Source organism: Ctenocephalides felis, unplaced genomic scaffold (assembly GCF_003426905.1).
Source record: "Ctenocephalides felis isolate EL2017-DRISC unplaced genomic scaffold, ASM342690v1 CF-g0.4_SCAFFOLD_01170, whole genome shotgun sequence".
NCBI lineage: Eukaryota > Metazoa > Arthropoda > Insecta > Siphonaptera > Pulicidae > Ctenocephalides > Ctenocephalides felis.
In genome coordinates this window covers 59432400-59447723 of record NW_020537324.1, presented here as the reverse complement: position 1 = coordinate 59447723, position 15324 = coordinate 59432400, and the positions used below count along the sequence as shown (strand labels likewise).

Sequence of the window (15324 nt, the reverse complement as noted above, 5' to 3'; positions counted from 1 at the left end):
TTATAAATATCATTAAAATTTATTGAACATTCCGTAATTATAATAAATATCAAAATTTTTGAATTAATAAATTAAAATAATTATATTAGAGATTCCATTACATAGAAAAAAAATTATTCGAAAAGATAAATGTATCGAATTACTTCCATAGTATTAACAATATCCATAAAGATCATGGAAAAAAACAGGCATGGGCACTAAATTGCAGCTATGATTAGCAGATAAATACCTTTTTTTAAATAAAAATGTGTGTTTAGGTATTATGTGTGTATCTTTAGAAAAACATACATGTCAGTGTACAAATCAGTACCAAAATCTTACATTTAATTTTTAGCTAGTGTTTGTGATGTGGTGATGTCAATTGATCAATGATGATGATCGGGAGAGAAAAGTAAAGAAAATGGCAGGTCTATATAAAAAATTTAATATAAATTGGAAGATATATTTTTGATACAAGCTAAGTAATACCCATAGTTAAACAAGTATAAATTCCTTAGGTAGTACATTAAAAGCAAATCGCTAAATAGTTTTAATAGGTATTTTAGAAGTTTTGCACTCACAACCTGGATATGTGATTGGAATAAACAAATTTTATAATTATAATTATCATTAGTTATAAAAATTTATTCAAAGTAGTACAAAGATTGCGTTTAGAGAAGACTTTTTCACCTACCCTATTTACATGTTAATCATTGTTAACTAGTGCATCGAGACAAATTCCCTCTTATCCCGACTACACTGTTAGAGTGTGAACTTTAGCAGACAAGCAATTATGTAATATAAAAACAACAGGCTTCGGGCATCCTTCCATGTCCAACTCCTAAAATTAAATGAATTATTTTAATAAAAAAAGTGGCATATTAAATTATTACATAACATATTGTTTTATTTATTAAGACATAGCAAATATTTCTTTAAAAAAAAAAAAAAACAAATAAAAAGTGAAACATTCATAGAATTTATAAATTTAACAATGGGTCAATTATTTGCAAAATATATCTGATATGATAGCTACTTATGCATGATAAATATATTTTGTTTGAGTATCTAAACTAACTAATATTGAATAAGATTCGTAATTAATTTATCGAAACAAAACTATTCCAGAAAGCACTCATAATAATCGATCATTAAGATTATTCCAGTATCATTACTGATTATACATTTTAAGTATATCTTATAAGTATAAATAATGGTTGTATCATCACAGATACAACCATTACAGATTATACATTTTAAGGATGGTGACTACTCACAAGTTCTCCTTCTTCTCCAGCAAAATCTAGCCAAAGCATTCTGATTCCATCATCGGCTGAACCTCGTAATTTATCAAATGGATAAACAGCTTTTGAATTTTTTAATGAATTTGTGGCGCCGGGTTGATTACAAATATCAGGAGATAAAGCAAAACCATTTTCAACATGCAGGGTTAACACACTCGGTCTACCTCTGAATAAGCATTCTGTAAAATAAAATAATAATTATTAATGAATTATTAGGATAAATCGGGGTAGATTTGAATAGTAACAAAAAATATAGTTGATTATAGTGAACTAATTAAACTTGTAGAAGAGTGCATTCTTCGAATATCATTTTAATTCTCCATAAAATTTTGATCTAATCTAAACTTACTAAATGTAAATTCACGTTGATTAAGCACTGCCTGATGGCTTCCTTGGACAAGTGCCCGAGCCCATGTTGCTACATCACGTTGTGTTTCAGCCCTGTAAATGAAATTAAAAATTCAATTAATAATATTGAAACAATTAAAAAACAAAAACAATTATTGAAACTCTTTCAAATAGTTGGAAAAATCACCTAATTATTTCAAGAAAATCTTATTCTTTTAATATTCGAAAATTGCCAGAAATCCATAACACAAAAGGTATAAATTATGAAAATTGGAAATCCGGATGGCTTTGTGAAAAAGAAATAATTAAAAAGCAAGCTGGTTGCAAATATTAAAAAGTATTTTTGACAATAATATGATTTTGATTTTTTTTCTTTTACTATTATCTTGAATTATATTAATTATTTGGCATATCTTTAGGCATATTTTAATGGTAGAATTTAATTAGATTATGATTGAGTTCAAAACTTTGAAGACTCTGCAGCAACTCGTATGGTTGCACCAATTCATATTCAAACCAGCTTGAAAGAGAGTTTGTTATTCAGTTTTTTTATTAATATAGGGAAATGAAATAGATAAAAACAATATTTACACGTTTTTTTAACAAACAATATTCCAAAATAAAAAAACACTAACAATAAGTGGGTGTAACTTATAACGGTTGCATCTTCATAATCAGTTCTATATCCATTCTTGCACTCAGGGTTAATAAGATTGTAAGCACATTCCTTACTTTTTAAGATCATTATTTCATTCTAGATGTTATTTTAATAAATTAATAAATATGTTCGACTTGGTCACCAATAACTAAGAAAACGTTTATCTTTCAGACTAAATTCAATATAGTTGTTTAGTAGTAGGGTCGGCTAAGACTCTAATTCCTTAGGGGGTACGACTTAAGCAACCTTACCCTATTTAAATTTGAGAGAAATAGTCATTAAACATATTACTAGTCATTAAATATAAACTAGTGGTGCATGGCATCGTGTCTCAAGGTAAATTGCTAGAACTTCTCGTGACAATTTTTTTTTTAAATATTCAATTATTTTATATTTTGAAATATTTTGTACTTATTATTAAAATCACTATAAAATATATGATAATTTGCTGTACATATGTCTAATGATCATTTTTGATGAATGACATTTTTTCCTTTTCTCATTGTAATTCCGAAACCGCTAGACCTGTCTTCCCAAAAATTTAATCAGTTCTTCATTTTGTTCACACAAATAAAATAATTTTTGAATTATTCAAATCGGTCGCTCCGTTTTGTCTAAACGGACTAAATTACCATTTGTCCCGTATCTTCGAAACGGCTGGACCAACCTAGGCCAAAAACTAATTAGCTCATCTCCTTATGAATAAGAATCGAATGTTTTTTTAATCATTCAAATAGCTTGATCCGTGATCTCGAAATCGTCGACAAAAAATTGTATCCGCACATACATACATATAAACATACAAACATACACACACGCGCACACATACATCAAATTTTTGCAATGTATACCAAAGTGTTCAAAAGATTTTGAAACGTAAAGATATACAAACATTTTCATTTTTGATTTTTTTGCGATTACTATAACTTATGATTGATTTGAGAATGGTATATAGTAGTCCTATGAGCTATCTTGTATCTATAAGCCTACATTTACATACTATAAAATTCCTTATCAAAGCTACTAATATGATATGTATCATCATACCTAAACTGGTAACTGACAACTCCTCTCGGCGTGCCACATCGAACAGTAAATATTCGTCCAGCAGCCGAACCTCCTCGTAAAGTACCCGTTGCGGAGCTGTTATGATTCAGAGTACCACTGTTATTGTGACTATTCCCGTGTTGGGCACCTCCACCGGCGTGTGAAGAACCAGCGAGCCGCGTCGAAGCAAGAGCGCAGCATTCTGTTGGGCTGCTCCAAGCCTCCGGAGACCATGGCGCGCATTCATATAACCTGGATTGTATAGAGATAATTAATAAATGAAATAGATGTGGTATAATATATTGTATTAAATGATATTTTATACTCTCGAAGGGTTTGTGTCAAATGTCGATAATTATTATGAAAATTAATTAAGTTTAAAGATTATCTGTTCTAAAGAAAGATGCAGTTCAATAGAAATAATAACTAATGGTGTATGGCATCGTGCCTAAAGGCAAATTGCTGGAACTTCCCATACCTTAATGAAATATTCGAGGAATTTTAAATATTTTCAAATATGTAGATTATTATTACAAAAGGATGTAGATTATATACAAAAGGATAAAGATTATTACAGAAGGACAGACTAAACTGTAGTAATGTTTCAGATTTTTAAATAAATTTTGTAATTTTTAATTGTAATTTAAATGAAATTAATTGTAATTAATAAATTAATTAAATTGTATTTTTTTAACTAGCAGTAGTTTTTGTAAATTTTATTTAAATAAATATCATCTACGACGTATTTTCATATAAATACTGTAACTTTAAACATTCGTATTTTATAGACAAATTATAAGAACTTATAAATTAGATGTCAAAAAACAAAACATTAAATCTTTCAAAGAGGAGTTAAAATAAAAGATCTTGCCTCATATTTCGATTGCTTTTTGAATCATTTAAATTGGTTGTTTCGAACGCCCGAAATCGTCGACAAAAAATTGTATCCACACATACACAAACACATATATTATTAGAAATCTCTGAAACGTAATGATATGCAAAAATTTTCAATTTCGATTTTTTCAACGATTGCAATAACTTACCCTACGGGAAGTTAAAAATTGTTTAACATTAGTAACATAATAATTTATCATTAGTCTAGTCATTGTAGTAAGTTCACCTCGGAATTCGGGATACCCAGCTGTAAATATAAATATAAATAAATAAAAATAAATATAAATAAATCTGTAAATACTTATATATTGACACGCTAAAGTTGTCTCAAAACCTACAAGTGGTATTGACACCCTACCATATGTAAGTTTTGAGATAACTTTAGGTATTTACAGACTTACAGCTGGGTATCTCGAATTCCGAGATTCTTACCTAATTTAAGTTTAAATGACCGGACTATATATAATTTAACTTCTAACAATTTGTATGATACAAAAAAATCATTCAGAATCCAAATTGTTGAAATGTATTATATTGAACCGATGTGGTGTTATATATTGTGCAAATAAAATTTCAATCTAATAATCGATCTCAATTATTATTATGAAAAATAACATTTGTAAATTATCATTATTATGAGAAAATATACAATTCAATAGAGCTAATGATCATTGTTTATCATTAGTTAAATGTTATTTAATATGTAAGTTTACACATTTTTTTCTAATGATGCAAAAATACTACATTTTCATTCACAATTACGAAAAAAGTATAAAATATAATTATGTATATGCCTCATACAATTTCAATAAATTTATTAATTTATCTACTGCAATAATTAAGCAAAAATTTTACAGAATGTTATTCATTTTTTTATGAAATTACCATGAATAATATTTATCAATTTAGATAAAATATGCAACAAAAAAAAATTTCTAAAGACATCTGGACACTGCAATACTGTAACATACTTGTTTAGATATTTGGATGTGGATGTTCAATCTTCAATATGCAATTATTAATTTATTTTATGATATTTCAAAATTTTGTTTTAGTCAAATATTATATTACACAAGATTTATTTGCAATATATTTTATGGCCCTGGCATAAAATCCGATGAAAAATGATAATCACAAAAAGTAACTTATTGATAATATCTAGACAAAAACTCTTAAAACTTTTCTTCTTCGAAATGTTATATTAGGATAGGACATACCTTAATTCTGTATCCGTAACTGCAACAAATACACTGAACCACCTCTCAGAATCATCAGAACTTTCCGAGCTCGAACGACCATTCTAAAATAAATTATATTATTAAATTTCTGTTTATTATTTAACAATGCAAAATTACTATAATTAGTATTTTTGTACTTGCAATATAAGAACCAAGTTTAAAAAATAATGTGCATAATTGAAAATTAATCATAATTAGCTTATATTTTTTCTTATATAATTAAACAGCAATCAGAAGTTAAGACTCCTATAATTTTTAACTAGAGGGCCTTTTTCAACTAGATGGTCAAAAGATAACAAACAATTGACCCACTTATATTTGATTTATTTTTATAATAAGAATTTCTCTAGTACTGGTAATATATTTTTAAATTGATGCAGCAATGCAGATGAACAACTAGTTCAACTTGAAACCATATATCGACACTACTCTTTAGTCTTTACATCAGGTTGTCCGAGATGGTAAACGAATCTAAAAACCTTCTGGTTGGAAAGCCAAAGCTCTAGCCACCCTCAAAAAAGTCCAATGCTTAAAAAAAAGTTGTACAGATTGATTTCGACAAAGTTCAGCTATGGTTCACCAGCTTTGACCAATTCCAAACTTAGGAAAGATTAATATATCCTCCAATTGCCAACAATTTAAATACAATTACCTGTTCCCCGCTTCCAGATTTCCTAGACAACCAGCCTATATGCCTTAACTCTGACATGATACCAGCCAGAGCATAATTTGCTTCAACGACAGCCGCCCTACAACACCTCGCCATTGCTCCATGAAGAGCGTTGAACCAGCATGCTGCTTCTTGTGCGTCTGCTGCGCGCAGCAGCAGCGAATGTACTCCATCTGGCGAAACCAGTTCGAAAGTTCGACCGTCTGCAAGAGGATAAAAAATCTTTGTTAAGTCAATAACGATAAATGCAATACATTAGCGTATTGCGACGTCAAACATATTTGTACATCGCAAACAACGTACTTTGCAAACACTAAGGCGCCTTAAGTAAATTTAAAAATAAACAGCAATGTGAGAGTACACAGGCCTTTTGAAATGGTGAGCATGTTTATGAAAGATAAGCTTATCGTAATAACTGGTAATTGTTTGGACATTATACTTACTACATTTTTCATGGAGGTTTTAATATATTGCCTAAATATTTAACGATTTTCTTATGATTTCAAAATACTCAAAATATAATATCCATTAGAGGTGGGTAATTCACTCCGGAGTTATCACTCCGAAACAACTCTTCTCTCGGAGTGAATCCGAGCGGAGTTGAGTCGGAGATTTTGTCATATCCGACTTTACTAAACTGGTATTAAATCTGTTAACTCGTGCAGACATTTACTGCGTTTTTGTTTTATGACCTACCTAGGTATACGAGACAAAATAATGCCATTGTGTATTTTCCAGAAAATACAAAAATATTACTTCAAAGATACAGAACAATGAAATTGTGTTCAAGTGTGAATAGCTCCAATGTATAATTTATTGAATAGTAAGGGGTCATATATCTAACTACGGCAATCCTTGGCCGTGAGTGACGGCAATCAGGAATATACATACAGAAAAATACACGAAACAAAATACATTTAATCTGATTTTTCCATAGCCTGAAATAACAATACTTTAGAGTGCATAATTATCAGTATTTAAGCAGCAAAAAATATTTAGTATTATATTATTACTTTTACACAATTATATAATTGTGTGTTATATAATCGAACTGCTCGAAAAAATATTAATTCTCGAATTTCTAAAATCGTGACTCTTTATAATAATATCAACATATGTGTTTAAAGTGTTTATACAAGAATTTTAAATAATTAATGAGATTTGACAAATCCTTAGATACATAAACAACGCACTATAGAACACATTTGTGTCGAGTATTTCGGTTTCAAAATTGTCGGAGTCGTGGAGTTGTTTTTTTTTATATATTTTCATATCTGTCAGACAGAGGTATCTGGTATGACAGTTTATGAAACAATTTTCATAAAATAATAAGAGTTGTTAAGCGGATATAACTCCTCCCTAAAGCGGAGTCAAATTCTAACTGATCCGGCTTCGGATATGATAAGCCCATCTCTAATCCGTCTATGATAAAATTGCTATTCTACTTAGCTGTCATAGCAAAGAACATAAAAATGATCATTTTTAATTTATTTCAAAATGTGGTGCATTCGAAGTTTATGAATAACAAAACTGCTTAAATAGCTCTATAATATGAAATATTCTGAATTGATGATAAAGCACATAACCATGCCAATTTACATTACAACTTCAAACGTTAAAATGTAATAAAACATGTATGTATGCACTAGAGATGAGCTCATCATATCCGAAGCCGAATCGGTTAGGATTTGATTCAGCTTCAGGCAGGAGTTATATCCACATAACAACCCCAAGACTCCGACAACTTCAAAACCCTATACTCGACACAAATGTGTTCTATAGTGTGCTGTTTGTATATCTAAGAATTTATTAAGTATTTTCTTGCTGGTTGTATTCCCTTAAAGAAGATTATTTACGGGTAAGAATCATAGTATGCAGAACATTGAATACAAAATTGCATTATATTGCGACATTTTGTACCTAGAAAGTTATAAAATTGCCTGTGAGACGAGAATGCTTCTTTCGAGACAAATCTTTATATTAGTAAAAAATCTCAAGCAAATGTCTGTACGTCTTAACATATTTAGTACAAGTTTAGGAAAGTCGGATATGACAAAACTTACGATACAACTCCGCTCGCATTCACTCCGAGGTGACTCCGGAGTGAGTTACCCATCTCTAGTATTCATGTATGCATAAAATTTATGCAATTTTCAGTATATTCAACAATATATGTTGTGATTAAGTTGATTGTAAAATGCAGAGTACTGCTGATATATCGCTCGATCTTTAGACAATCAAAGTTCACATTACTTTACTGCCTTACATCGAATATTCTTCAAAATTCTAAATGTTCGATCGAATTATAAATAGTTTTTTAATCTGCATCCCGCGTAGAATTTAAAATATGAGAGTTTAAAGAAAGTTTTTACTGATTTTAAATTAAAGCTTTCGGTAACTTCTCGTGCTAAACCAGTGACATTTACATTATCTATCAATCTATATATATATTTTATTTTCCAAAACATTTACTATTATTTAAAAAAAGCATTGTTTGGTTAATAAGCCAATAGTAATTGGCTACATAGTAATTGTACATAGTAATTGTAGTCTTTCCACAAATATTGTATTCAAGAATAAAAACTGAAAATGACATCTACTTTGATTAATTGTTCTTATATTAAAAACCAGTATTGTTGTTTATCCAGTACAAATTAATTTAAATACACGACGACAAAGTTTATTGTTGGAAAAAATTCAAATTCTGGCCTAAAATTTTATTAGCTCGTTAAATTAAAATGATTATTTTCTATATATTAATGAAAATATTACAGAATTTATTATTTGATATTCAATAAAAAAAATTATTATTATTGAGACACAAATACCATGCATTTTAGTTAATGAACAACTTGATGAAAATGAATGTTATGTTACGAATGTTAAGTCTATATCTGGCATACATTTTGTAAAAATATTAGATATATAAATATAAAATATTTTAATTTACCAAAAAGTTTAAATCTCACGAAACTTATAATTTACATCAATTAACTAATTTTCATTTCATTCCAAAGAATTAATAGCGTTTGCACTAAAATTGAATGTGGGCACAAGTTGCAACAAATCATTCATACTCCTCCTAAGAAAATCTTATAAGGAAAATGTAGGTCAGCAAGTTTATGACTACGAGTACATAATAAGTATTTACAGAACTATGTACTTCTTGCGTAATTTTAATTAAGCACATTTCTATAAATAAATTGACATACATTTATTAATTACTTTAACTTTGTCTTGTTGTAAAATTGCTTTGAAGCTATGAAATTTAATATAGTCTTATGATGCTTCTTCCGAGATCCAAGTTATCTTAATAAGCATTGCGAAATCCTGCGTTGTCCGGAAAGTTTCATATAAAAGTTAGTCCATGACATGAAAACTAATATATAGCACGAAGAAACTTGTGTTCTGTCACAGATCGAAGTGAAAATTGCTGAGCTTTTGTGCTATTCGTATTTTGTGTTTTTGTACGGAGTAAAAAGCACTTTAAAAGCTATACTTTTGGATGAGCTTAATGGATCGCATACGGAAGATCTGTTGATTAAAGCTAAAGGTGGACAATATGCAATTAAAAAGTTCGTAGCAAAGTTTCTGAATGTGTATTCAGCCACTGATATCGATCAGATTGCTAAACTTTTTACATTTTACTGAGTTACAGAACTAATAATCCTTATAATCGGCGTTATGGGATTGTTTCTTTAATATCGACGTAGGATTTCTTTTGGGATTAAGAAACATCGGCGAAGATATAACAAACATACAGCACGACTGTATAATTTATTATCTTTGAAAACTTTGGTCTTATTACAAATTGCAGTACAAAATTCATTCACACATTAAGATTCAAACTAATGAGCAAAGTTCAATTTACAGTATGAGTCAAAGACTATTTACTAGTTAGGAATTGACTCTGACGAGGTTAATTAAAATGGCATTATATTGACATCTCAGTTTCAGTTAATGTAAATGAACTACAAGTTATTGGAGAGATATTATCGTACATTGAAATTTAACGTAACTAACAAATTCATTTTGATGTCATAGACCAATATGGAAACGTATGATCATTAATATAAGTGTATATTATATTTTCTAAATCTTATTTGATTTTTCTTTTTAATATTAGTCGATATTTAGAGAAAAAAAAATTCTTCTTCAGGGTTTGCTTAAACTGATAATAATTCTAATCACACTGAATTCTATCTTTTTTGATCAAAGAGGCATTAGAGTATATTGTACTCTTTTCTTATAATATACACATATAATGAATATATATTTAGTTACTTAGATTAGCAAGGACCTATCAGAAATATATAGATTTCAAGGGGGAGCCCGCTTCAGAGGTTTAAAAAACGTTTTTTTTTTGCAAAATTGTCTTCAAAAACAGCAAGAAATATATTTCTAAAATTTCATAAACAAATTCAAATTATTTTTGAAATTACAGAAGAAATATTGAGCAAGCGTCAAGCATGTATACGAGCGGAACAAAAACTTCGACGAGCGATTTATCGGTTTTGAATTTTTTCGATTCTTCATAATTGACGGGAAAGAGAGGAAAAAAATAAAAGTCCTATCGCAACGAGACAAAATTCATTGTATTCAGAATTTAATTCTATACTAATTGAACCTAAAAAACTTGAAAACAAGTTATAATTAACCCACTTTTCAAACAATCTAAAGTAAAATTTTGTATCAAAAAACATGATTTTTTTTTCAAGTTTCGAAAGATTGGTAAATTTCTCATTTTTTCTGGATTTTTTAGGTTTAACTAGAATCTATACAATTGAATATATATATATATATATATATATATATTTGTTTTGATTTTTTTTATTTCTGATGAAAATTGTGACCCGCATCTTCCCCGCCAAATGACTCCTGCACGCTCGTGGCGCATCGGCAAAATGCTTGTATCCGGCATATTATGACATATATTTTAATGAAAAAATTTGAGAAGAATGTTGAAATATATAACAATAAAACTTGAAAGTTTCGTTTCAATTAAAAAAACTATTTTTTTATGTCTCCAAAGCAGGCTCCCCCCTTAAATAAACTTATTTAAGATATTGATGAAAATTTTATATCATTTAAAGTTCTTTTCGCTCTTTTTTGGACTACTTCTGTAAATATTTTTCTTTTTGCTTAGTTAATTGTTGCTGATCATGGACTAGGTGCTATTTTTTTTAACAATTTCTGCAGTATCCTTTCCATTTACCTCATATAAACCTAACTTTTTCATGATCTAAAAGAGCTCTAAACCGAAACAGTGTTAAACAAAGCGACAAGATGTCCTCGGATGGTGACAAATTTTTGTAAGAAAATTTATTGGGCATTCATACAATTAAATTGAAATGAACTAAACTACAGTTCAACCTTGGTTCAAATTTAGATTTCAATATTTTCTCATTTTTAATAATATTTCATGTTCATCATCAGTACTGTTTCAAAAACAGCAATCAGTACTACGTGCTCTATGAGCTGTTGATATAAATTCCTCAATCTATTTTTTGTAGAAGGCAACGGAGTGATTGACTATTCTCTTTTCGATATTGGATATTTTGCACTGTATTTTTCTATTTCACTGTATATAAATTTTTCAACGAAATGAGAAAAACCAAACCACAGTTGTAACAGAAGACAAAATGTATTTCCCAGTCAAGACATTCAACTTCAATTTTCAAGAGCCAAAACAAACTGAGAGTACGAACCGTTCTAGGGGAATATATGATTAAAGTGTCATTAAATAATAATATAAAAATATCAGAACGAGCTCTCTTGCTTTATCTAGATGTACATTCGTCTGGAGACAAGACCGTTGTACGTTGTGCAGATATTTAAACAATGCATCGGTGCATTTGCAAACCACGATGAATGCATCCGCTTCCGTTGGAGAGCCAGCAACCAGGACTGTTATTTACTGCATTCATATCTGAATATTTATTCCGGACACGGAATACAACCTAGACCCATGCATATGTATATATATATATATATATATATATACATATATATAAATACATATGCATAGGCAAAGATATCTTTTCTCCGAGAATTTTCCGATTTATGGACGGCGTGAACAAATTCGCATTCCGAAAACGACAGACCGCAGTATGTATACTATTAACATATATAAAAAATTTCACTTCATATATATATATATATATATATATATATATATATATATATATATATATATATATATATATATATATATATATATATTAGGGTGGTCCTTAATATGGACATTTTCGAATTTCCTTACTTCCAGGAGCTCAAATGCTTCCAAATTGATAAAAAAATCTCTAAGAGTTTTAGCTCTTAATATCAATATTCATATAGTCCGCAATTCAATTAAAAGTTTCGTATTTTTATTATTAACATATGTCACTAAGTGAATTCTTGCGCCATCTGTGATAACAACTTGTAATTTTGGTAAATTAATTTTACCCCAGTTTAAATTACCACTGAAGATGGCATAAGATCACATATCAAAATAACAAAACTACAATAAAGAATGGAAAATTTAGGTCACGTATTTAAACATCGACACTATTATATAAATTAACATAAGTAACATATCCTACAGCACATCCTAGAAAATAAGGAAGAAGCTTTTCTTCATCATCATTACATTTTTAATAATATTATATAATTTAAAAGTACCTTTAGTTTATGAGCTTTTTTGTCTGACAATATTAAAGTACACTTAATTAATCGACCAAAAAAAGATAATTTTCTAGGTTATAAGTTTATTATTTTTGAGGACCTTTATATGATGAACGTATTTAAATGATGAAATTAAGGCACAATAAGTTAATGTACTACAAGAATTTTTAAATTTACTGCTATTCATAAGATTATACGAGTATATTCAATGCAAATTAATAATGTTGAATTTACACGCACAAATTCCAATAACTTGCTAAGTAAATTTTGTTTTAACGATGATTTTTGGCCATTGTTTGTGGCCAGTCGTATTGAAAGTATCATTATCACTTAATTATCACATGAATATAAAACAATAAAATAAATCGAAACACTCCTAAGTTTAAATCAAAACTTTTAAAAATTAAAATAATATTCAAGTAATATAAATGTACAATATAATATACAAAATATAAATAATTTACAAAAGCTAAATTTATTTATTTATTTCAGAAAAAAAAACTTTACTAAAATAATATGTGTAGGGGAGACTAGGTACGGTTGTGCCAGGGTATGGTAGTGATTTTGAGATAGGGTCCAAAGGAGACTGATAAAGTATGTTTGTTCGAACAAGTTTCCATTATTGCATTGAGTCAACGCCCCATATTAACATGATCTGTAGACCGCATTGTTTTTAAGGAGTCAAAATTAAGTTTTTTTGTTTGATTTCTTCTAATAATAACTGTTACTACACTTTTATGTTATTTTGCTATAAATTGAACATTAGTAGATATTTACCAGCAATAATTTTTTGTTTAGATAATTTAGCTTAATCATAAAGATGATTTGTTTTCAAAAGTGTTCCTAGGGCACGGTTGTGACAAATTTTATAGGCACGATTGTGCCAAGAATTCTTGTTGTTTTCGAGTGAAGTTTAAACAGATAAAAAAGAACTTGACTAATAATGAGACAAAATACGAAAGAGAAAGGGAAAGGAAACAAATTTGAGATTCAACAAGATTTATCGAGATTGATCGAGATTCATCGGAATTCATCGATATTCATCGCAATTCACCGATATTCATCGCGATTCGTCGATATTCATCGACATTCATGGAGATTCAATAAGATTCGTCGTGATTCGTACGAGATTGATCGAGATTCGTAAGAGATCGATCAAGATTGATCGAGATTCAACGAGGTTGATCGAGATTCGTACGAGCTTTATCGAGATTGATCGAGAGATTCATCAAAATTGATCGAGATTTGTACGAGATTCATCGAGATTGATTGAGATTCTACGAGATTCTACAAATTGATTGAGATTGAACGAGATTCTACGATATTCATCGAGAGTGGTCGAGATTCATAGAGATTGATCGAGATTCGTACAAGATTCACCGAGATTCATCGTTATTCAGCAAGGAAAATGACTAAGATTTGTTTAAAGGTTTATGTTGTGTTGTGTTACATGTTACTGTTATTAATGACAATAAAAGCCTTTAAAAACTATTTTGCTTTATAAATTTTGCATTGTTATTTTACCACCATATATGATGTAGCTTCACAAATAATAATCTTTGTATTAATATATGAAACCTTACACTACTTGTATTTTTTTCGTTCATGCATACAAAGTAGACACTATATATTAATTCTACACTATTTATACAAACTAAAGCATTCAATAATTCTAAAATTACCTCATTTACAGTCGCTATGTGATAATCACTGATAATTCTACAAATAATCAAAGATTCGCGATCTCTTTGTAGAAGTTAGCGTTTTAATGATGGGTAATAACCATGCTATGAACTAACTTTAGCGGTAATTCGAAAGTAATAAATGCGCATTCAGATATAAATTTTATTCAGCCGAGAAATAATTAAATGTTGACGGTATATAAAATTGAATCAAAGCCCACTTGAATTGAAAACAGGTACTTGCATAAAATTAATCTTTGAAATTCTATTATTAATGAATCAACACATGTCATGTTGATGCGCAGCTGTAATGAATGTCCTTCTGTTCATTTTTGATGTAATTGAACACATAATGTATTTTTTTAATTAATGATTTTGATTTTTTTAGTTAATATTAACAAACAAATGTCATAACATTTGTTTAGCAGGTTATACTACAAATATTTAGGGGACTCTGGGTACGATTGGGATTCTATTTTCTGATCAGCAATAATTTTGTTAATTTACCAGTTAGCTGAGAGAAAAGTAAATTAAATGGTAATTCGAATTGGAACCGCCTCATATCCACAGAGCGGTTGTCATAGCCATAAGAATAGGTTAAAAAACAATTTTTTTAAAAAAAATGGCTGAAAAGCTTTTGAAGATCAAAAATAAGATTTTTAAATGAGAAAATAAAATGATATACATAAGATGTTTAATTCTACATATTTGAGAAATATTCTCATTACATATATGTTTAATTTGCCCTTATGTGAGCTTGACGTTGGAAAACACTGCATTAGGGTATAAAATATTAAAATTATAACTATCACTTGCTTCTAAAGCATAGTATCAT

At 28.9% G+C, this 15324-nt stretch overlaps 1 protein-coding gene across 2 annotated transcripts in view; it reads right to left on the bottom strand.

Moving 5' to 3' along the window:
• Positions 1 to 197: 197 nt before the first annotated feature.
• LOC113368366 (beta-1-syntrophin) overlaps positions 198 to 15324 on the bottom strand; it is a 100977-nt gene continuing 85850 nt past the window's right edge. For both annotated transcript variants that reach the window (XM_026609912.1, XM_026609911.1), the window contains exons 4-9: positions 6124 to 6344; positions 5451 to 5533; positions 3337 to 3588; positions 1633 to 1724; positions 1257 to 1462; positions 198 to 820 (exon numbers count right to left, since the gene is read on the bottom strand). In XM_026609912.1, coding sequence (XP_026465697.1) covers positions 734 to 820; positions 1257 to 1462; positions 1633 to 1724; positions 3337 to 3588; positions 5451 to 5533; positions 6124 to 6344 — 941 coding nt within the window. In that variant the 3' untranslated portion in view covers positions 198 to 733. The remainder of the gene's footprint in view (positions 821 to 1256; positions 1463 to 1632; positions 1725 to 3336; positions 3589 to 5450; positions 5534 to 6123; positions 6345 to 15324) is intronic.